The sequence below is a fragment of the Salvelinus sp. IW2-2015 genome, unplaced genomic scaffold (assembly GCF_002910315.2).
Source record: "Salvelinus sp. IW2-2015 unplaced genomic scaffold, ASM291031v2 Un_scaffold1306, whole genome shotgun sequence".
NCBI lineage: Eukaryota > Metazoa > Chordata > Actinopteri > Salmoniformes > Salmonidae > Salvelinus > Salvelinus sp. IW2-2015.
This window is the reverse complement of record NW_019942830.1, coordinates 1-23,629: the sequence shown is the minus strand read 5'-3', so window position 1 is coordinate 23,629 and position 23,629 is coordinate 1. Positions and strand designations below refer to the sequence as shown.

The 23,629-nt window shown below is 43.8% G+C and overlaps 1 protein-coding gene across 1 annotated transcript; it reads right to left on the bottom strand.

Annotated features, from left to right (window-relative positions):
• Positions 1-399: 399 nt before the first annotated feature.
• LOC112070378 (helicase ARIP4-like) lies at positions 400-23,616 on the bottom strand. The gene is made up of 16 exons (XM_024137797.2): positions 23,436-23,616; positions 23,148-23,281; positions 22,823-23,019; positions 21,953-22,295; positions 21,305-21,482; positions 20,673-20,897; positions 18,295-18,413; positions 17,945-18,069; positions 17,216-17,315; positions 16,567-16,772; positions 15,914-16,089; positions 15,607-15,803; positions 9,070-9,254; positions 8,482-8,571; positions 4,412-4,504; positions 400-4,177 (listed from the first exon to the last, which is right to left on the bottom strand). The coding sequence occupies exons 1-16, from the start codon at positions 23,523-23,525 to the stop codon at positions 3,225-3,227; spliced, it is 3,411 nt and encodes a 1,136-aa protein (XP_023993565.2). The 5' UTR covers positions 23,526-23,616; the 3' UTR covers positions 400-3,224.
• Between the last annotated feature and the right edge of the window lie 13 nt (positions 23,617-23,629).

The window sequence follows — 23,629 nt, the reverse complement described above, 5'->3', positions numbered from 1 at the left end:
CCATCCAAACTGTTAGACCTTGAGAGGATCTGCAGAAAAAAAAATGGGAGTAACTCCCCAATTACAGGTGTGCCAAGCTTGTAGCGTCATACCCAAGAAGACTCAAGGCTGTAATAACTGCCAAAGGTGCTTCAACAAAGTACTGCGTAAAGGGTCTGAATACTTCCGTAAATGTGATCAGTTTATTTTTTATAGATTTGCAAAGAAAACTAAACAAAACTGTTTTTGCTTTGTCATTATGGGGTATTGTGTGTATAAGGCTGTAACATAAAATGTGGAAAAAGTCAAGGGGTCTGAATACTTTTCAAATGCACTGTAACTTCAAAAAACATCTGTGCGTAGAACATACAAAGCCCATAATTGTTTTTGTCAGTGTAATAATAAAATGAAGTAACAACGCAGGAGAAGTGTGTTTTATTATGTTAAAATAACATTAACGAAGTAACACAGTTGTCATATGGGGGTGACGGGAGGGACACAGTCAGTCTGTGCCAATGCTCTGCTCTTCCACAGACACGGGTCAAAAGATCAACGTGGATAAAAAGAGAAGGGGGAAAAAAAGTAATAAAAAAAATATATAATAATACAGCAAATGAATTTGTTTCCATCATTATAAATAAAGAATCTTGGTAAATTCATACAATAAGATAAATGACAAACTAGTCAAGGCAAGCTAACATTATCAAGTTGTTATAAAATAACACTGTTACTTAAACAACATATAGATCATGTTCTCTTCATGATAACACTAAGAAATAATAAGCACAGTGTAACTATTTGGATTGAGAGGGAGGATGGGGATTCCTTCTCCAAGGAAATAGTGTTCCCTGTTAAAAGGACTGGGATGATTGGCTAAATCATTTGATAGACACAAGACATGGCCAATTAGAAAAAGGTTGAGGTTCCGAAGTGAGGTGGAAAAAAACATGATCAACTAGAAACAGGGTGTAAGGAAGAGGACAAGGAAGTAAGCAGTAGTGGGTGGGTAGAGTGGAGGTTGTGAGGAGTGTATGGTGAAATAGGGAGTAGAGCGTAAACTGAAACTCCACAAAAAAGTGTGAGTTACATAATAACTCCAGTAGGCTTATTCCATGTCCAATTGCAGATTTTATTCCAGTGGAGAAACAGAACCTTGAGGCCCGATCCATTCCACTCACAATGATTTTGACATGACATCACAGACCGAGAAAGGTACTGACCAACCACGGAGAAACTTGACTACTTTAATACACTGTAAGTAAATGTCCAAATACTTATGTAAAAAAAAATATTACGTATTCAAATGGGGGGACTAGACACATAGTGCTTTCATTTCTAAATGGTAAAACAGATACATTGCCTTCAGAAAATATTCACACCCCTTGACTTTTTCCACATTTTGTTGTTACAGCCTGCCTGAATTTAAAATGAATTGTCACTGGCCTACACATAATACCCCACAATGTCGAAGTGGAATTATGTTTTTCAAAATGTTTACAAATTAATTGAAAAGGAAAATCTGAAATGTCTTGAGTCAATAAGTATTCAACCCCTTTGTTAAAAACAGTACACATTGAATATCCCTTTGAGCATGGTGAAGTTATTAATTACACTTTGGATGGTGTATGAATACACCCAGTCACTACAAAGATACAGGCGTACTTCCTTACTCAGTTGCCGGAAAGGAAGGAAACCATTCAGGGATTTTACCATGAGGCCAATAGTAACATTAAAACCGTTACAGATTTGAATGGCTGTGATAGTTTTCTCCTGAGGATGGAGCAACAACATTGTAGTTACTACACAATTCTAACATAATTGACGGTGTGAAAAGAAAGAAGCCTGTACAGAAAAAAAATATTCTACAACATGCATTTTGTTTGCAACAAGGCACTAAAGTAATTTAGCAAAAAATGTGGCAAAGCAATTAACCTTTTGTCCTGAATACAAAGTGTATTGTATAGGCAAATCCAATGCAACAAATTACTGAGTACCACATGTTACGGGTATGCTTTTAATCGATAAGGACTGGGGAGTTTTTCAAGATAAAAAATAAACAGAATGGAGCTAAGCACAGGTAACATCCTAAAGGAAAACCTGGTTCAGTCTACTTTCCACCAGACACTGGGAGATGAAGCCACCTTTCAGCTAGACAATAACCTACAAAACAAGGCTAAATCTATACAAGTTGCTTTCCAAGAAGACTGTGAATGTTCCTGAGTGGTCAAGTTAGTTTTGACTTACATCTACTTGAATGATGAACAAATTTGAATTTTGAAAAGAATAATGGCCAAATGTTGCACAATCCAGGTGTGGAAAGCTCTGACAGACGTACCCAGAAAGATCCACAGCTGTAATCACTGTCTAAGGTGCTACTACAAAGTATTGATTCAGGGGTGTGAATACTTATGTAAATGAGATGTCTGTATTTCATTTTCAAAACATTTCAAAACATGTTTTCACAAAACATATTCAATCTATTTTGAATTCAGGCTGTAACATCAAAATGTGTAATAAGTCAAGAGATGTGAATACTTTCTGAAGGCACTGTATGTATGAAAATACACAAAAAAAAGGGTGATATTTTGTACTGTTGCCTCATGAAAAACTTGATCTCAAATTCAAAATGCTGGAGTATAGAGGCAAATGTAAAAATGTTAGCTTCACTGTCCAAATAAATTTATAGGGGAGTGTATATTGTCTTCTCATCCTTTCCAACTGGGTTTGCTACAATGTCTATCAAACAGCTAACGGCTCTAAAATCACATTTTTTTATATTTTGAATGCAAACGGTCCAACAGACGATCACATAGTACCATCTGATGTGCGCTCCGACGAGATAGAGTCCTGACAGGCCTCAGTAATCGTCATGGGGGTAAAATAACTGCACGGCCATGCTAGAAGACATAGCGGTGGAGGCAGTGCTTAGAAGCCCCATGTTCAACCAACTGGTCCCCTACAACAACAAGTCCATCCATTCCCATCCATGGTCTCTGGTGCTCAGCCTCACCAACCTCAGGGGCTCGGGCAAATCTTCAGTCTCTTCAGTAAGATATTCAGCATAAGGATTTTGTTACTTTGTCTTGGTAAGCACATTGAGGTACGCCTCGTTCCCTCTCACTTGCCCGCTCATAGGAGTCTGTGTGTGTGTGTGTTTGTGGAGGGGGGCTAAGAGGGTTAGCCAGGTTAGGGCGGGGAGTTGTTTGTTTTTGCAACTTATCCACTCAGGGTTAAYGAATGCTGGCTCATTGTCCTGTTACCTCGATGACGTCATCGTCCGAGCTGCTGCCGCCGTTGTCCGTGGACATGTGATGGGTGTCAGGCTGGCTCAGGGCTGCACCCAGGAGGCTGGAGGGGGAAGAGGGGTAGTGGGAGAGGAAACTGGAGCTTCCTCCAGAGCTGGCTGGGCCTCCTCCCAGGGTGTTGGGGTACATCCTGGGATCAGGCAGCAGGGACTGACTGTAGTTCAGAGGGAAGCCTGGGGACAGAAGGTCGGCCACACTGGGATTCATTAGGTAGGGGGGCAGGGTGGTGGAGGCAGGGGACACAGGCATGGTGTTGGTGGAGGAGGAGGTGGTGGAGGAGGAGGGGAGGTGTCCGTTGCTTCCTGTGGCTGAGGAGGCGTGGTTGAGGAGGTCCGCCCCTGCCGAGGGGAACATGGCCTGCAGGTCTCCCAGAGTCTGTCCTGCTGACTGGAGGAAGGGGGATGAGGAATTGCCTCCCATCAGCAGCGGGTGGCTCATGTGTCCATCCAAGGCCTGGTTCAGGGGGGGGAAGCTGAGGCCGCCGCTGCCCAGGGAGAGGCCGGGGAAACCGGCTGCTGTCGAGCTGCGTTTTCCCCCTGCCTGCTTGTGTCCACGGCTCTCGGCCATCTTGCGTTTGGAGCGTTGCAGAGCGTCGCTGATGCTCATTCCGATGTCATCTCTGAACTGCCGGCTGTGGTCCGATTCTGTGGTTTGATTGTGCTGCTGCGTTCTTCCCCCTCCCCCTCTGTCCCCTGTAAACGTGTCCGATGGTGATGGCAGCTCATTGCCCACGGTGACGGTATCCGCGGTGACGGCATAGCGGCTGAGCTCGCGTAGGATCTCGGGGCTCTCGGGGGTGGAGGGCCACAAGGCGCTGTCGGGGGTCAGCCGTTGGCGCTCCGCGGGAGACGAACAGCCGTTACCGATGGCGTGAAGAAGTGAAACCTGGGAACCTGAGGAAAATAGAGGGTAAAAATGGCGAGTAACTATTCATTTTTCAAACAGTGCTACAACTAGATTCCCTTAAGTCTGCATATTGATGAGGTCTCACTACTTGTGACCCCCAGGGCTCGGTACTAGGTCCACTCTGGTTCTCTCTGTAGACTGTATACCAAGTCAATTGGATCTATCATATCCTGTCAAATGGATTCCTTATCAAATGTAATGTAATTTAACTTATAGTGCACCTCTGTTGGTAGCAGTTCCTCCCTGCACTGCTCTGCTGAGCTTCCCTGAGCGGACGGCAAAAATCCTGCCATCATTGGTCTTGATGTAGGTACCTGTGAGGAAGACTCCAGTTAATGGATGATAGCAAATCAAACTTTGTCATATGCACAGGATACAGAAAAGTTAACGCAGTGCAATTAAATGCTTACTTGCAAGCTCTCCTCTCACGACAACAACTAATAAAAGTATAAAAKGTATTCAGACAAAAATAAGGTTGCAAGGAAGCACCAGTCAGTTTTGATGCTTAGGTTAATGTACCGAGCCCTTTATCTAAATGAGATAACTTGGGGAATTCAGGTGCCCATGTAGCTGTTGTAAACCACTCTCTAAGGTGTGTACAGTATTTGGATTAGAGTATGTAGAGAAGTAATTTGACGACATGCAGGTAAATATGGGGCCACAGCTTCTACAGTATACAGTGCATTCGGAAAGTATTCAAACCGCTTTACTCTATCAACATTTTGTTACGTCACAGCCATACTTTAACATGACCTTTTCCCCCCTCATCAAACTACACACAAACACCATAATGACAAAGCAAAAACAAAAATACATTTTTGCAAATGTATATACACTGCTCAAAAAAATAAAGGGAACACTAAAATAACACATCCTAGATCTGAATGAATGAAATATTCTTATTAAATACTTTTTCCTTTACATAGTTGAATGTGCTGAATCAACAAATCACATCAAAAATATCGACTGGAAATCAAAGTTTATAACCCATGAGGCTGGATTTGGAGTCACACTCAAAATAAAGTGAAAGCCACCTTTATCATGCTGGTATCCGAACTTTGATGTTATATTTGTCTTTAAAACATCAAATTATTGAAGGCTCAGTAGTGTGGTTGGCCTCCACTGTTGCTGTATTATGCCTCTCCCTAACAACTGCCTTGGCATTGTCCTTGATGTAGGTCGGTATTGGCTCTTCCTGAGTGGTATCTCTCTACTTCCTAGACTTGATCAAGAAGCTATTTTCTCGCTCAACCTTCCTGACGTTTTGTTGTGCAATCGTGGCATTGGTTGGAGGTCTGCAGATCATTGATGTCCCAGTGGCTTTCAATTGATTTCAGTTGTTGGGTCACGGTGTGGTTGTAGTCTCATATGCATCAAGTGTCTTGCCTGCTTTGCAGAACTTCTGACACTACTTTCGCAGCTCATTTATGAGTTTTCTAGCTTATTGTCTTGTCATTGATGCTGAATTCCTGTCAGCCTATATTTGTCGCTTACTGCAGCATATGTCTCACGAAGGGTCCTGTAGGTATCTCATCTCGGTACCTAAAGGCAGTTCAGTGTCAGCCTTTGCGACACATTGAAGTGTCTGGTTGTAGTGTGCCGCACCAAGTAGTAAATCTACCGTTTTGCCCCACATCCATGACGACGCCAGTCCGCCGACCAAGGCCGTCATGCGGAGGGATTTGCAGGCAGCAGACACGTGTCCATGCACGACGTCTCCAGACTCTGTCACATGTGCTCAGTGTGAACCTGCTTTCATCTGTGAAAAGCACAGGGCGCCAGTGGCGAATTTGCCAATCTTGGTGTTCTCGCCGGCAGAATGCCAAACGCCTGCACGGTGTTGGGCTGTAAGCACAACCCCCACCTGTGACGTAGCGCCCTCATACACCTTCTGAAGGTTGTTTCTGACCGTTTGAGCAGACACATGGCACATTGTGGGCCTGCTGGAGGTCATTTGTGCAGGGCTTCTGGCAGTGCTCCTCCTTGCACAAAGGGGAGGTAGCGTCCTGTTGCCCTCCTACGGCCTCCTCCACGTCTACCTGATGTACTGGCCTGTCTCTGGTACGCCTCCATGCTCGGGACATACGCTCGCGACAGACACAGCAAACTCTTCTTGCCACAGTCGCATTGATGTGCCATCCGGGATGAGCTGCACTACCTGAGACACTTGTGTGATTGTAGACTCCGTCTTATGCCTACCACTAGAGTGAAAGCACCGGCCAGCATTCAAAAGTGACCACAACATCAGCGAGAAGCAGGAACTGAGAAGTGGTCTGTGGTCACCACCTGCAGAACCACTCCTTTATTGGGGGTTGTGCGCTAATTGCCATTAATGTCCACCTCTTGTTCTATCCATTGGCACAACAGCATGTGACATTTATTGTCAAACAGTGTTGCTTCCTAAGTGGACAGTTTGATTTCAGCACAGTAAGTGTGATTGATTGGATGTTACATTGGTTGTTTAACGTGTTCTTTATTTTTGAGTCAGTGTAATTATTTTTACTGAAATATCACATTACATAAGTATTCAGACCTTTACGCAGTACTTTGTTGAAGACCTTTGGCAACGATTACAGCCTCGAGTCCCTTGGGTATTGATCTACAACCTTGGCACACCTGTAATGGGGAGTTACTCCCATTCTTCTCTGCAGATCCTCTCAAGGCTCTGTAGTTGGATGGGAGCTTCGCTGGCACAGCTTTCAGGTTCTGCTCCAGAGAATGTTCCATCGGGTTCAAGTCCGGGCTCTCGGGCTGGCCACTCAAGGACATTCAGAGACTTGTTCCAAAGCTGACCCGCATTGTCTTGGCTATGTGCGCTTAGGGTCGTTGTCCTGTTTGAAGTGAACCTTCTCCCCAGTCTGAGGTCCTGAGCGCTCTGGAGCAGGTTTTCATCAAGGATCTCTCTGTACTTCCCTTCGTTCATCTTTCCCTCGATCCCGACTAGTCTCCCAGTCCCTGCCGCTGAAAAACATCCCCACAGCATGATGCTGCCACCACCATGCTTCACCGTAGGGATGATGTGCCCTTTACTGAGGAGTGGCTTCTGTATGGCAACTACCATAAAGGCCTGATTGGTGGAGTGCTGCAGAGATGGTTGTCCTTCTGGAAGGTTCTCCCATCTCCACAGAGGAACTCTGGAGCTCTGTCAGAGTGACCATCGGGTTCTTGGTCACCTCCTTGACCAAGGCCCTGCTCCCCCGATTGCTCAGTTTGGCCAGGGGGCCAGCTTTAGGATGAGTTTAGGTGGTTCCAAACTTCTTCCATTTAAATATGATGGAGGCCACTGTGTTCTTGCGGACCTTTCAATGCTGCAGACATGTTTTGGTACCCTTCCCCAGATCTGTGCCTTGACACAATCCTGTCTCGGAGCACTACCGACAATTCCTTCGACCTCATGGCTTGGTTTTTGCTCTGACATGCACTGTCAACTCCGGGACCTTATATAGACAGGTGTGTGCCTTTCCAAATCATGCCCAATCAATTGAATTTACCACAGGTGGACTCCAATCAAGTTGTAGAAACATATAAAAAATTATCAATGGAAACAGGATGCACCTGACCTCAATTTCGAGTCTCATAGCAAAGAGTCTGAATACTTATGTAAATAAGGTATATTTTTTATACATTTGCATACATTTCTAAAAATCTGTTTTCCCTCTGTCATTATGGGGTATTATGTGTAGATTGATGAAAGAAAAAAATGTATTTAATACATTTTAGATTAAGGCTGTAATGTAACAAAATGTGGGGAAAAAGAAGGGGTCTGAATACTTTTCAAATGCACTGTATATAGTGCCTTCAGAAAGTATTCAAACCCCTTGACATATTCCACATTTTGTTGTGTTACAGCCTGAATTCAAAATGGATTATTTAAAAAAAAWTCTCTGGGGAAGAGTATAATTTTTTTTCTAGAGTGTTGAAAGTTTCCAAGAGCACAGTGGTCTCCATTGGCAAATGGAAAAAATATGGAAAAACCCAGACTCTGCCTAGAGCTGGCCGTCCGACCAACCTGAGCAACTGGGCAAGAAGGACCTCGTAGTCGCAGCTGAAGATGCTTCTACAAAGTATTGACTCAGGAGTGTAAATATTTATGTAAATTTGATATTTCATTTTCAATAAAATGTGCTAACATTTCTAAAAGCACGTTTTCACTTTGTCATTATTGGGTATTGTGTGTAGATGGGTGATTAAAAAAATCTAATCAATTTTGAATTCAGGCTGTAACAAAATGTGGAATAAGTCAAGAGGTATGAATAATTTCTGAAGGCTCTGTAGGCTGTGTTCTTGTTACCTTTTGAACCTTTGATCATGTGGATACTCTCTCCTGCACCGATACGGGCCTGGACATCAGTGGTGCTGTTGGCTCCTGGGATCACTATATCTGAGAGGTCAAAAACAAGGAGTTAAAGACATACTGATTTTGTATAATTTTTTTTTTTAATGAAATTATTCTAACCTTCTAAAATTGCTTCAAGTTGGAATGGTCAACTTAACATAGCTGCATGACAAATGGCACCCTATTCCCTATGCTGGTCAAAAGTAGTGAACTATATAGGGAATAGGGTACTATTTGGGACATAGACCCTATAACACCGGTCTATCCTAATGCAGCCCCACAGTGTTTCAATTATTCCTTCAATTCTTAAACCTACCCTTAGGCCGTGTTCAGTAGGCACAACATGTAAGAAAGTGCTCTGAAAAGGGGAGGTACTATCTAAACGTAATCCAATAAGAAAAGCTCATTTCCATTTTACGTCGCAAACCATTTTGCTACAGCGTGCCCTAATGAACAGGACCAGGGCAAGCGTATCAGTGTTAATCAACACCAATTCTWTTAAATTCAAACTTTTAAATGTCCCCGCAGGGAAATGTATTGTACCAGTGGTAGTGACAATCCTCTGGACGTAGACGCCAGCCTTCTGCAGGTAGTTGACGGGGTAGCCGACTCCTGAGCTGGAGCCTGCCACGCCCATGCCCGCCATGCGAGGCATCATAGGAATGGGGGTGGACTGGACGGGCCGGACGCTGGCCACGGGCTTCTCATCACCCCGAGCTCTGGGACGCCTAGTGGATTCAAAACACACAAGGATGAGGATCATACACAGTCTGATGTGGTTCAGATGGCATGGTTGAATTTGGAGGCTAGAAGGATGAATCTCATGAAACCAGTTTTAACCATGTCTGTAGAAAATAGTTACAAAACCATGATGCACCTGCAAAAATATACTATTGTTCTCAAGAGTAAGATGCATAGTTTATGTTAAAGTGTCAAATTTTTTATATATTTTCTTTAGAATTTTGTAAATTCTAAATTTTGTAAACGTTCTCATTACCGAAATGCGTCCGGATTAAATTCTCAGGTCATTTTATACWAATTTAATTTAGAAAAAACAAACTTATTATAATAAAACACAATGTCGCTGTAGTATTTCCATAATTCATAACAACGGTAAACTAGCTGAAGTTTACATTTGACTAAAATATTTATTACATAAAAACAGTGTCTGTGGACATGTCTCATTACCGTAACACTTTTTCAAGATCCTGTAAAACCTCAATCAGTTTTTAAATACAATTTTATTCACCCATGATGCATCATCTAGATGAGTAGTCCTTAGATGAGCGCAAGCTAAAAAGGTGCTACAGAACAGCAACTGATGCCGCTCTAGCGGGAGAAATCAAAAGGTGAATATCACACCCAATCACCACACTGGCGGGTAAGTAATACTGTCAAACACCATCATTCCACTATTAGCGCGAGATATATTATGGACATTTTCTGAAATTACACAATGCAGAACCTCTATGTGAAGCACCTTTAAGTTCATTTCTTTGCTTGTATGCCTTCAAACCATTACCGTACCAACATGTATGAATGGGCTTTAGTGATGTGGTCAATTGTTTGCTGACTCATAATGGTTGTCTCCTATTATTTGCAGATTTAGCTAAGGGCCTCATTACCATGACCCTTTGCTATGACACTCGAAATTGAGCTCAGGTGCATCCCGTTTCCATTGATCATCCTTGAGATGTTTCTACAACTTGATTGGAGTCCACTTGTGATAAATTCAATTGACCGGCACACACCTGTCTATATAAAGGTCCCACAGTTGACAGTGCATGTCAGATCAAAAACAAAGCCACGAGGTCTAAGGAACCGCCGTAGAGCTCCAAGACAGGATTGTGTCGAGGCACAGATCTAAGGAAAGGTACCAAAACATTTCTGCAGCATTGAAAGGTCCCCAAGAACACAGTGGCCTCCATCATTCTTAAATGGAAGTAGTTTGGAACCACATAGACTCTTCCAAAGATCTGGCTGTCCGGCCAAACCGAGCATCAAGGGAGAAGGGCCTTGGTCAGGGAGGTGACCAAAAACCCCATGGTCACTGACAGAGCTCCAGAGTTCCTCTGTGGAGAAGAGAGAACCTTCCAGAAGGACAACCATCTCTGCAGCACTCCACCAATCAAGCCTTTATGGTAGTGGCCAGACGGAAGCCACTACTCAGTAAAAGGCACATGACAGCCTGCTTGGTGTTTGCCATAAGGCCCCTAAAGACTCGCAGAACATGAGAAACAAGACTCTCTGGTCTGATGAAACCAAGATTGAACTCTTTGACCTGAATGCCAAACGTCACGTCTGGAGGAAACCTGGCACCATCCCGAGAGTGAAGTATGGGTGGCAGCATCATGCTGTGGGGATGTTTTTCAGMGGCAGGGACTGGGAGACTAGTCAGGATCGAGGCAAAGATGAACGGAGCAAAGTACAGAGAGATCCTTGATGAAAACCTGCTCCGATCAAGACCTCAGACTGGGGTGAAGGTTCACCTTCCAATAGGACAACGACCCTAAGCACACAGCCAAGACAACGCAGGTGTGGCTTCGGGACAAGACTCTGAATGTCCTTGAGTGGCCCAGCCAGAGCTCGGACTTGAACCCGAGCAAACATCTCTGGAGAGACCTGAAAATGTCTGTGCAGCGACGCTCCCCATCCAACTGGACAGAGCTTGAGAGGATCTGCAGAGAAGAATGGGAGAAACTCCCCAAATGGGAATGGGGGAAACTCTGCCAAGCTTGTAGCATCATACCCAAGAAGACTCGAGGCTGTAATCGCTGCCAAAGGTGCCAAAGTACTGAGTAAAGGGTCTGAATACGTATGTAAATGTGATATTAAATTTGCAAACATTTCTAAAAACCTGTTTTTTGCTTTGTCATTATGGTTATTGTGTGTAGATTAATGAGGGGGGAAAAACTATTCAATCCATTTTAGAATAAGGCTGTAATATAACAAAATGTGGAAAAAGTCAGGCTCAATTTTGTTTGGTATTCTGTGGATTTCATTTAGAGAAGCCCATGTTATCACACACACGAGGCTGCAGCCACTAGCTAGCTTGTCACTTGACGTTTGAAGTTACTGCCATTCTGCCCATGGAGCAGTGCCAGTGTTCTATTGAGCAGCGACCACTCTTTGACCATGGCCATAATGACATACTATTTACTTTAAATCGTGCTTAATCCTCTGAGTAAACCGTCTAACTTTTAAACCATGTACGATTCATAAACAATGAATTAAATCATTTTATGGGTGAACACCCTACAGAAAACCTAGTTATTTTGACAAAAAAGAAGATTCAGAAGATGACAGAAAACAAGATTCATTAAGGTAATGAGAAAATACCTTCTAACAATTACATTTGAAATCTATGAATTATGTCCGACTCAGGCCTTTTCATTAGGCGAGCAATGTTAAATTATTAGAAATTGGTTTGTTTACAACTTTTGGGGCTTTGAAAACGGTGGAAATTGTGATAAAATGCATAATATCTGATATATAAACATATTAATATTACGAAATAGACAAATACAGATCCTAATTCAAGTGATCCAAGAGGAATTTGGTGATTTTTGTTGTCAAATGCCAGTTGTTACAATGATTTTAAAAGGGATCATTTGTTTGGATAGGTAGTAGTTTAGGCTTGCACAGCCCTATTGAAGTATTTGCAGGTGCTTCCACACGGGTGTGGTTCCTGAGTTAATTAAGCAATAAACATCATCATGCTTAGAGTCATGTATAAAAATACCCAGTTGCCCAATGTTTTTGACCTACTATGGCTAGAATAAAACATCTGTGACTTTGAAAGAGAGGTCTCAAATGACCATGGGGGGTTTAAAGAGTGTGTGGTCTCAGTCACCAGATCTCAACCCAATTGAACACTTACTATTCTGCCTTGAGTTGGTTCCCATGCAAAACTAGACAGATAGCTAAAATAAGCTTTCAAAAACTCCAAGGCGTGACTTCTTGAATGAAATATTGAAAACGTTTGTTGTAAACTGCAAAACACAGAAAGATATATTTCTTATGTATTCAATTCACACCGAATACTGTAGCTGTAACTTAACATTTGAAGTGTCATGATACAAAGCAGTGCTACGTACCATGCATCTGGCTGATGCCAAACAATATAGCTAATTGCTTTCTCATATGGTAATTGACTAACTCCTTTCATTATCTAATAATGTACAACCATCTATGTAGAATAACAAAGCATATTACACTAGAAACAGTAAAAAATACAGTATTGTATATTTTACAATTCGTTTGCATGACGCACGAGCAAAGTAATACAGCTAACATCATACATGAAAGGCATTGCAATTTGTGTGAGTAAATGCAACCAAACATTGATATGTAAAAACTCTATCAATCAACAAATTATCATCATTAGCTAAATGCTTGAATCGAATTTACAAAATATTTTCCAAGGCTGAGCGTGACAAGAAATACACACTGAAAGACCTGCACCGTAGGTTGTTTTTAGCTGCTTCTATGAGTGCAGAACGAATTCTCTACTTCCTGTTTGCGTACAGTCTAAGTAAAGAAAGCTCCACTAGGGGCAAATACACCAATGGAACACAATGAAAATCCATCTTAACATTGTAATAAAATAATCTGTTACCTTCTAACAGGATGGCAGCACACTTACAGTTGAAGTCGGAAGTTACTACGGTTGGGAGTCATTAAAAACACGTTTTTCAACCACTAACAAATTTCTTGTTAACAAACTATAGTTTTGGCAAGTCGGTTAGGACACTAATTTGTGCATGACACAAGTAATTTTTCCAAAATTGTTTACAGATTATTTCACTTATATCACACAATTCCAGTGGGTCAGAAGTTTACATACACTAAATTGACTGTGCCTTTAAACAGCTTGGAAAATTCCAGAAAATGGATGTCATGGCTTTAGAAGCTTCTGATAGGCTAAATGACATAATTTGAGTCAATTGGAAGTGTACACTTGTGGATGTATTTCAAGGCCCACCTTCAAATCAGTGCCTCTTTGCTTGACACATGGGAAAATCAAAAGAAATCAGCCAAGAGCTCGACATTTTTTTGTAGACCTCCACAAGTCCACAAAATTTTCAAACGCCTGAAGGTACCACGTTCATCTGTACAAACAATGTAGCAAGTATAACACCATGGGACCACGCAGCACATCATACGCTCAGGAAGGAGACGCGTTCTGTCTCCTAGAGATGACGTACTTTGGTGCGAAAAGTGCAAATCAATCCCAGAAAACAAAGCAAAGGACCTTGTGAAGATGCTGGAGGAAACGGGTACAAAAGTATCTATATCCACAGTAAAACGAGTTCTATATCGTCATAACCTGAAAGTCCGCTTAGCAAGGAAGAAGCCACTGCTCCAAAACGTCATAAAAAGCCAGACTACGGTTTGCAACTGCACATGGGGACAAAGATCATACTTTTTTGAGAAATGTCCTCTGGTCTGATGAAACAAAAATAGAACTGTTTGGCCATAATGACATTCGTTATGTTTGGAGGAAAAGGGGGAGGGGACTTGGCAAGCCGAAGAACACCATCCCAACCATGAAGCACTGGGGGTGGCAGCATCATGTTGTGGTTTGCTGCTTTGCTGCAGGAGGGTCAGGTGCACTTCACAAAATAGATGGCAACATGAGGCAGGAAAATTATGTGGATATATTGAAGCAACATTAGTCAGGAAGTTAAAGCTTGGTTGCAAATGGGTCTTCCAAATGGACAATGACCTGGAGCATACTTCCAAAGTTGTGGCAAAATGGCTAATTAATGGGATTTCAGACGTAAGAGGTTAAACAATTTAAACTTAGGTCAAACATTTCGGGTAGCCTTCCATAGCTTCCCACAATAAGTTGGGTGAATTTTGGCCCATTCCTCCTGACAGAGCTGGTGTAAATGAGTCAGGTTTGTAGGCCTCCTTGCTCACACACGCTTTTTCAGTTCTGCCCACAAATTGTCTGTAGGATTAAGGTCAGGGCTTTGTGATGGCCACTCCAATACCTTGACTTTGTTGTCCTTAACTTCTTATGGCTGCAGGGRCAGTATTGAGTAGCTTGGATGAAAGGTGCCCAGAGTAAACGGCCTGCTCCTCAGTCCCAGTTACTAATGTATGCATATTATTATTAGTATTAGATAGAAAACGCTCTGAAGTTTCTAAAACTGTTTGAATTGTGTCTGTGAGTATAACAGAACTCATATGGCAGGCAAGAACCTGAGAAAAAATCCAAACAGGAAGTGAGAATTCTGAGAGTGGTCGATGTTAAAGTCATCGCCTATTCAATTCCCCGTAATATATGGATCTGTTTGCACTTCCTACGCCACTAGATGTSAACAGTCAGTAGAACGTGGAATGAAGCTTATGCTGTGTTGTGGGACCGGATGGGAGGTGTTTGAGTCAGTGGTCTGGCAGAGTGCCAGTTCTTGGTCACGCACTTTCCTCATGATATCGCCATGCGTTCCATTACTTCTAGAGACTGAAAAGAATGCTCCGGTAGGAACATTATTGGATATATATGATAACAACATCCTGAAGATTGATTCTCTACTAAGTTTGACCAGTTTATTCGACTTGTAATATAACTTTTTGAAGTTTTCGTCCAACGTTTGCCTGCATCTGCGTGAGCGTTTGGACACGTGTACTACACATGCTAGCAAAATTAGCTAATTGGACATWAGTAATGGACATTATCGAACAAAACAACAATTTATTGTGGAACTAGGATTCCTGGCACTGCATTCTGATGAAGATAATCAAAGGTAAGGGAATATTTATGATGTAATTTCGTATTTCTGTTGACTCCAACATGGCGGCTAATTTGGCTATTGTTCTGAGCGCCGTCTCAGATTATTGCATGGTTTTTGTTTTTTCCGTAACGTTTTTTCAAAATCTGACACAGCAGTTGCATTAAGGAGAGGTATATCTATAATTCCATGTGTATAAGGAGCAATGAAGCTGTTCTGGCTCGTGGTGGCCCAATGCCCTACTAAGATACAATGCTGGTGTTTCCTTTATTTTGGCAGTTACCTGTCTGTTAGTGCTGTGATAGCGCAGGTAAGAGAATGGAGAGAGATTGTCACTCACCAGTTGCGCTGGTTAAAGGCTGGGATGTTGATGAGGGTCTGGTCACTGGTTGGGTAGTAGTGGGCGTAGGAGGGGCGAGAGTAGGGCACGGAGGCACGCTTCTCGTCCTCGTAGCTCTTCTTAGCGGCTCTCTTCTCTGCTTTAGTGAGCTTGGACTCCTTCCGGTCCACCAGCAGAGACTCGTGGTGGAAGGGTTCCTGGTAGGGTACAGATCAACAGGGTTGATTGATTGCGCGTGTACCATAGTAATGATGTACAGTGATGCATGACAGTGTTTATCTGTGAGAGAGTGAGTGTGTGAGCGTACCTTAGTGATGAGGTGGGGGTAGAGCTGACAGGCTTGGCTGATGACCGTCTCCATCTCTTTGTGGGGCTGGGGAGGGGCTTTGGTCGGGTTAGGCTCCTCCTCTGCAAAGTGCAGCAGAGACTCCACCTCCTTGCGGGTGAACGTCAGAACCGGGTTCAGGTCATCCACCACGCGGTCTGGACACAACCAATCACAGTGTGTTACTGACCAACTATAAAAACTGGGTGGTTTGAGCCCTGAATTCTTATTGACTGAAAGCCATGGTATATCAGAACGTATACCACGGGTATGACAAAACGTTTAGTTTTACTGCTCTAATTATGTTGGTAATCAGTTTATAATAGTAATAAGGCTGTTTGGTGGGTTTGTGATATATGGCCAATATACCACGACTAAGGGCTGTGTCCAGGCACTCCGCGTTGCATCATGCAAAAGAACAGCCCTTAGCCGTGGTATATTCGCCATATAGCACACCTCCAAGGGCCCAATTGCTTAATTAGACTCTCCTGGCTTGTACTATGCCGTCATTCATAATTCAACTTCAAATTCTACACGCTGCCATTCATTCCGATTTAAGTATCTCAAATTAATTCCCACACACAGCAATTTCCACACACAGTCATATCGTGCATCACTGTACCCCCCCCTCTTACCAGACATGCCCTGCTTGGAGACCTGTCGGTCGTAAATCTTCTTCTCCAGGGTAAAGTCACAGACCAGGCGGTAGATGTGGCAGGGCTTCTTCTGGCCATAGCGGTACACTCGACACACCGCCTGGGCGTCATGACACGGGTTCCACGACGCATCAAACACCACCACCCGGTTGGCCCCGATCAGGTTCACCCCCAAGCAGCCCGCCCTGCAAGTCACACAACACAGGCTTATTAACAACATGCACAAGTGTGTGTGTGTGTGTTACCCTGTGTGTGTGTGTGTGTATATATGCCTAAGTGAACGGCTGATCAAGTGTATGCAAAAGGGGGAATATATGCAATTGTGTGTGTGAAAAAATATCTGTGCGAGTGAGTGTGTCTAATTGAGTGTATTTGTCTTCGTTTGCACAGGTAGCCCAATTCTGATCGTTTGCCCAATTATAGGCAAACGAGCTGATCTGATTGGTCAAAAGACCAATTAGAGGAAAAACAATCAGAATTGGGCTGCCTGTGTTAACACTGCATTTGTTGTGTATTTGATTGAACAATATATAAGCATAGAAATATAATTATTAGAAAGGGCAGAAGCCATCAGATCACAGCAATTTCACTTCTATGCATATCAGTGTGTGTGTGTACAGTCTAGTACCTCGTTGACAGGAGGAAGACCCACGTGGAGGTGTTCTCTGGGTCGTTGAACTGGTTGATGAGTCTCTCTCGCTCTGAAGCAGACGTACTCCCATCCAACCCTGGGGGTTGACAGACAAGACACATTCACCACATCAGCATCATGGGACGATTCCAGTCAAATCGTCTTGCGTTCCAAATGGCACCCTATTTCCCCATGTAGGGCTCTGGTAAAAAGTAGTAMACTATGTAGGGAATAGGGTGCCATTTGGGATGCAAAAATACTTCACTAGTGGATCTAGTGTAGTGCGGTGGTCAGTGCAGTAAGGGGCCGTATGACTTCATAAAGAAAAATAAAACACCTGGCCCGCTCAGATCCATTCATTGTTTTTTCGGGCTGAGATTATAACGAATGGAGAGAGGTGACCTGATCCTAGATCAGCACTCCCATTCTGAGATTATGAATATGGGCCCTGATGGTTGAGATGTCGAAGTGAGAGTGTAGATGAGTAAAGTTATCAGTTTGAAGCCAAGTACATGTCACAGGACAATTTGCCGTGAAAACAACTCCGGTCTAATAGTCTGGAACAACAGAGTACGTTAGTGGGCATCTAAATTGGATCTTGGTTCACAGCTGAGCTGACACAGAAAGAGAGTCAAAGGGTTGCCATGGGAACGACGACACTGACACCGCCCCGGGAGTAGTGGTTGCCATGGGAACAGGGTCATGTGGACGATGGCGACGACTCACTGTAGTAGTTGATGTTGCGGACCCAGGTATGGTTCTGGCCATGGTTGTCCGGGGAGACACGGCCTGCTGGCATTGGTCGTCTGGTCAGGAAGTCTTCAATGACAGTCAGGGTGGACAAGCTCTGGCTGATGGTCACACACACACACACACGTTAAAAACACATTCAAGTCAGTTAACTACAACCATATGGATACTTCTAGGTTAAAAAGCAAAAACACACATTTCCGTCCTCTGCAAGAAAAAAGGTCAACATCGTTAGAGTATAAGGGTACGCTCATAGAGAAAACACTTCATTCAAACCGATGATGTACATAAACACACTCCGAAACAGCTGTAGGAATAGGTCCAACCTGAAGACCAGGATCTTGTCTCCTCTGATCACGCTCTCATCGATCAGATGGAAGAGCAGCAGCATCTTGGCGGAGTTCTCCAGAACTCCAGTCTGGTAGTTGCTCATGATGTCCTTGGCCTGAACAGAGATGGAACAGGACAGGAAGTGGGTGAGTGAAGCTTTCCATTCTTCCACACCAAGGGAAGGTCTAACGTTTTACAATATAACGTTAGAATAGGGCTGTGGTCGGTCACATTGTCAGCCGGTGATTGTCAAGTAAATAACTGCCGGTWTCACGGTAAWTGACTGTTARTTAACATAARAACATTTAGCATCTCCTGGCTTCCACGCATAGCCTACAAGCCAGTGATGCAAACCTTTGGAACATCTACATTTTAAAATGTATAATAAATCCATATAATATAGCCTACACCATCACAATAAATCACTTTTTTTTTTKTWGACAGGTCTAAAGAAACATCATATGAAGAAAATGTAGTCTATTTCAGAAGAACAGAATAGCAAACGGAGTTGTCTTTATTTTAGGCCCTGATCTGGCTATGCAATATGGCTATGGGCTACACTAGTTCATTTAGCAGACAAGATTTGCTTAGAATTCCRTGGCATTATTTTATATTATAGTATGAAGAATACAATTGAACATAGCTGAATAAAATGAAGGATATTTTCTCCAAACGATTTGAGGGAGTGCGCGCTTGTGGCTATTCTGTGTTGAGCGATTAACAAAGAAACAGGTCCTCCAATATGCTTAATTTAGAGTTATTAATGTAACTTTAGTTGTGATACAAACATTGGGCTATATGTTTTGATTTTTAATACATTCTAAGGCTGCATGATGCAACTAATGATGATTTGAAAAAAGTAGCTTGAAAGGTTTGAGCTCTGCTTAGTTTTCTTGCGCAGGCTGTACACACTTCACCAGTCTCTCATTCACAATTTGAAAAGTACTTGATAATGCCTCAAATTTCCAGGCTGCATCATCTTTGTGTGGCCGTAATGCCACCTAAAAAAATCCATGCCTTTTGCAGCCAGTGGCCATTGTGCCCTTGGGCTGAATATAATAATTAGAATTTCCTTTTCCCCACTGCGTGCCGAAGCACCTCTCTCGCTCACATGGCTCTCAGTCACGTGATCGGGTCTTTCTCACAGGCTACAAGTGAAGACAGACACATCGGAGACGCAACTGCGCTCGTCCTTATCAAATTCCGAGGTACATATAAGGTAATCGGAAGAACTGTCCACATTTACCAAAAAGATGAGTAGGCCTAACGAACAGCAAAAGCACTAGCCTATGTCAATCTATTATCCCCCATAGTACAAAAGTTTACCTATTCTGTGCGAGAAATAAATATTCCAAACATAGTCCGGGACAGTTGTGGGATGCGATAGATCCCAATTAATACAATCACCATCATAAAAAAAAAAGTTAAGCAATGAGCCTGACGCAGCAGATGAGAACGTTTAGCATAAAATGTTGATAAACTATTAGACTATTTCTTCACATTAATAAGCACAGCAATGCCCACACGACAGTAGATCACAAGCGCAAATGTGCACACAAATACGATTACGCACGTAATGCTTTTATTAAAAGGTGCATTTTGATGTTGAAAATTATCATCCCCAAACTCGAAACCAGTGGTGTAAAGTACTTAAGTAAAAATACTTTAAAGTACTACTTAAGTAGTTTTTGGGGGTATTTGTACTTTACCATTTTTGACAACTTTTACTTTTAATTCACTACATTCCAAAAGAAAATAATGTACTTTTTACTCCATACATTTCCCTGACACCCAAAAGGACTCGTTACATTTTGAATGGAGGAAAATGGTCAATTTCACACACTTATCAAGAAAACATCCCTGCTCATCCCTACTGCCTCTGATCTGGTGGACTCACATAAAAACAAATGCTTCATTTGTAAACATGGACTCTCATGAAGTGTTTGATTAGATATTTGAGAACATTTGCATTGATGTCAGAGTGATTAGAGGGACAATAGAGTGCTGAGTACCAGGCAGTTAGCAAGTATGGTAGGCTACGAATGACCATCAGCAGCATCAGAGCTTGGAAAAGCCTAATTACCATGACTAAAGGGTCACATGGAATTTGACTGCCATCATGACTCGTGACTGCTGGTGTGGCGTAAATACAGTCAAAGTAACAGCCCTACGTTAGAATCCCCACAGTGGAAATTCATGCAATAATGGTGTTATTTTACATTTTTCCCAACACTAAGGTAGCCTGGTACTAGACACAGCAACATTCGGTGTGGTTTGACCAGACTAACTCAGGAGAAGCACATGACATAATTCCAGCCAACCAACCAGCGGGTGGGTGGGGAGGACAGAGACAGAGAGAGGTGTCAAGGCGTACCCATTCGTAGGTGATGACCTGATTGGCTCTCTCCTGGATGGGGTTGAGCGGGGGCAGGGTAACGTTGGACCGGCTGTTGGCCAAGTCGGCCGCTTTGGCCTTCAGGCCAGCGCCAGGGCAGCGGGGGTTAGCGGCCGCCGTGATGTCATCCAAGTCCAAATCCTGCTCGTTGGCCAGGTTCTCCTTCTGAAGGGTCTCATAGAGCACGTCAGGGTGGTTCCAGATCTAAACACACACACACGATTAATGAACGGACTACAATAATGTTACTCTGGTCCAGGTGTCAAGATTAGGCTGATTAGCCTGACTGCTTAAAGGGACAGTTCACCCAAATTACATATTGGTTTCCTTATCCTGTAAGCAGTCTATGGACAAGCTATGACAGCAATCCATGCTTCGGTTTTGTTTACCTGGCCACTGTCTCCAAATGCTAACTTTTTAGAATTTGTAGCACAAATCCAATGCAAGATAATATCCCCAGTTTTAGCATTTGTCCCTGCGTTTCATCTCCAAATCATCCGAAATTGTGTAGCTGCTGTTACCTGGCTCTCTGTATCTGTCTGTCTGKCTCTCTGTATCTGTCTGTCTGTCTGTCTAACCCCACAGCACCAGTGAAGCCATCTCAGACTAACCTTGCAGCAGACGCAGAAGGCCTTGAGCGGGTTGAGGCCCAGCCAGCCGCTGTTGCCTGCCTCTCTGAAGCGGTCCATAAACTCAGCGTAAAGGGCCCTCTGCAGGGGCGACAGGCGCACCATGATCACGTGCTCGTCCTTGGAGGGCAGCTGGTCCCTCAGCACGTCGTGGCCTCGCCTGGGACAGACACGGAGGAAACAACGCGCAAAGATCAGCTTATTACTAGAAAGTATACCTAGACAATTCAAAAGAGCTATAGGAGAGAGTAGGGGCTAGGGGTTGATTTGGGATTGGGGATGATGCCTGGGTCACCCAAAATCTTCTCCCTAAACACCAGTAAGGCTGTTCTCTGCTCTTGAGTAATGCGATAATGGGTCGTATATGTATGTATGTAGCAGAGCCGGAGTACTGACTTAGGATCAGCTTTGCCCTTTAGGTCACAATGAACAAGATTACATAGACAGATGATCCTAGACCAGCACTGCTACTTTGAGACCCGCGATACATATGGCTACTGGACAACTTGAGATCAGGATTTTGGTTAAGTCAGGGGAAAGGGTTGTACAAATAATATGTGAATGGAGGATAATGTGAGCAAAGTGGGAATTCTTGATCAAGTCAGGAGAAATCCTATTCGTGGAACTTACCTCTGGACGAACCCCTCCAGCAGGCTATGCAGCACGTGGCTTCTGTATCTCATCAACCTGGCGTCCTGTGGCGTGCTGTCCACACACTGCCCGTTCAGAATGGGCCTCTCGAACATGTTACTGAACTCCTGCCTGGTGCCCAGGAAGTCAGGCCTGACAAAGTCCACCATGCACCAGTACTCTATCAGGTTGTTCTGGAGAGGGTAGCCCGTGAGGACCACACGTCGCCTGGAGCGAATGTTCTTCAGGGCCTGTGAGGTGCTGGCGTGGTAGTTCTTGATGCGGTGGCCCTCGTCACAGATCACCACGTCTGGACCGGGCCTGGCCAGCGCCTTCTCGATACCTGGGTGGGTAGGTGGAGAGGAGGGGTAGAGAGAGCGCAAAGCACAGGTTGAGGAAATGTATTGAGGAGTAGAGAGAGTGTATGTGTGTGTAGGTGTGTGAGAAAGGAGAGAGTAAAACAAAGCTTACGGGAATGCCTGATGAATAAATTAAATAACACCGTTCTCTAATGTACTATCAGTAGTGATTAATACCATCATTTTCATTTACTATGATGTTATTGATGTGCAGAAAATACATCAGCCTTGGCATTTGAATAATGGTCATTTATGCAGATGTCGATAACGCATTATTCTCCAACGTCAACTCACTATACTGTATTGTTTCCTCGTTATACTGGTATGCAATTTCTCATTTTCAGGGGTCTCACGGAAGAGTTCTGATCTAGGATCAGATTTGCCTTCTAGATCACTATGAATAATATTAGATGGACAGGTGGGACCTGATCCTAGATCAGCACTCCTACTCAGACTACTACAGGCCCTAGAGCACCTACAGCTGGCCCTGCAGCGACCTCTAACCCCTGACCTTTCATGAGCTCTTGCTGCCTGTCCTCTTCGTCCAGGTCGATGATGACGGGTCCCTGGGGCTTCTTGGACTTCTTCTTCCTGCCCGCCACAAAGCTCTTCTTCAGGGACAACAGGCGGTACATCTCATAACCCATCAGGAGCACGCCCCCGCCACGTGACCAGTCCTCCACTACCTTAGCCCGGGCCACCGTGGTTCTGTAGGGCGCACACACACACACAAGTCAAAATTGGTAAACACGCACACATACTAGTTAGTGTGTTTTGTGTTATGGAGATAACACACACCAGTGTGTTAGCTAGCTCTACTATATAATGTTACATACTTGTGCTCGTCATTGAGGATGTGGACTCTGAAGGTGCGTCCTGCGACTGTGGCAGGGTCACTATCAGGGGGCAGGGCCTCTTGTGATGGGAGCCACAGGTTAAACTCTGCCAACCAGTTCTGGAGCGTGTTCACCTGGGGGAGAGAGAAAAAGCTAGATAGATGCACACACACACACACACAGAGAGAGAGCAGAGGGAGAGAGAAAGGAAGAGAGACAAAGAGAAACACACACACACACACTCACTCAAACCACACACCCAACCACTCTCCCTATCGGTGAACTCACAGGGACGATGGCCAGTACGGTGTGGGCCCCGGTGTGTCGCAGCAGGATGTCTATGAAGGAGATGACCTGCAGGGTCTTGCCCAGGCCCATGCTGTGGGCCAGGATACAGCCAAACCCGCTGCTGCCCTTGTAGCGCTCCAGAGACTCCACCAGGTTGTCATAGAGGAACCGGATCCCACCAACCTGGGAGGGAG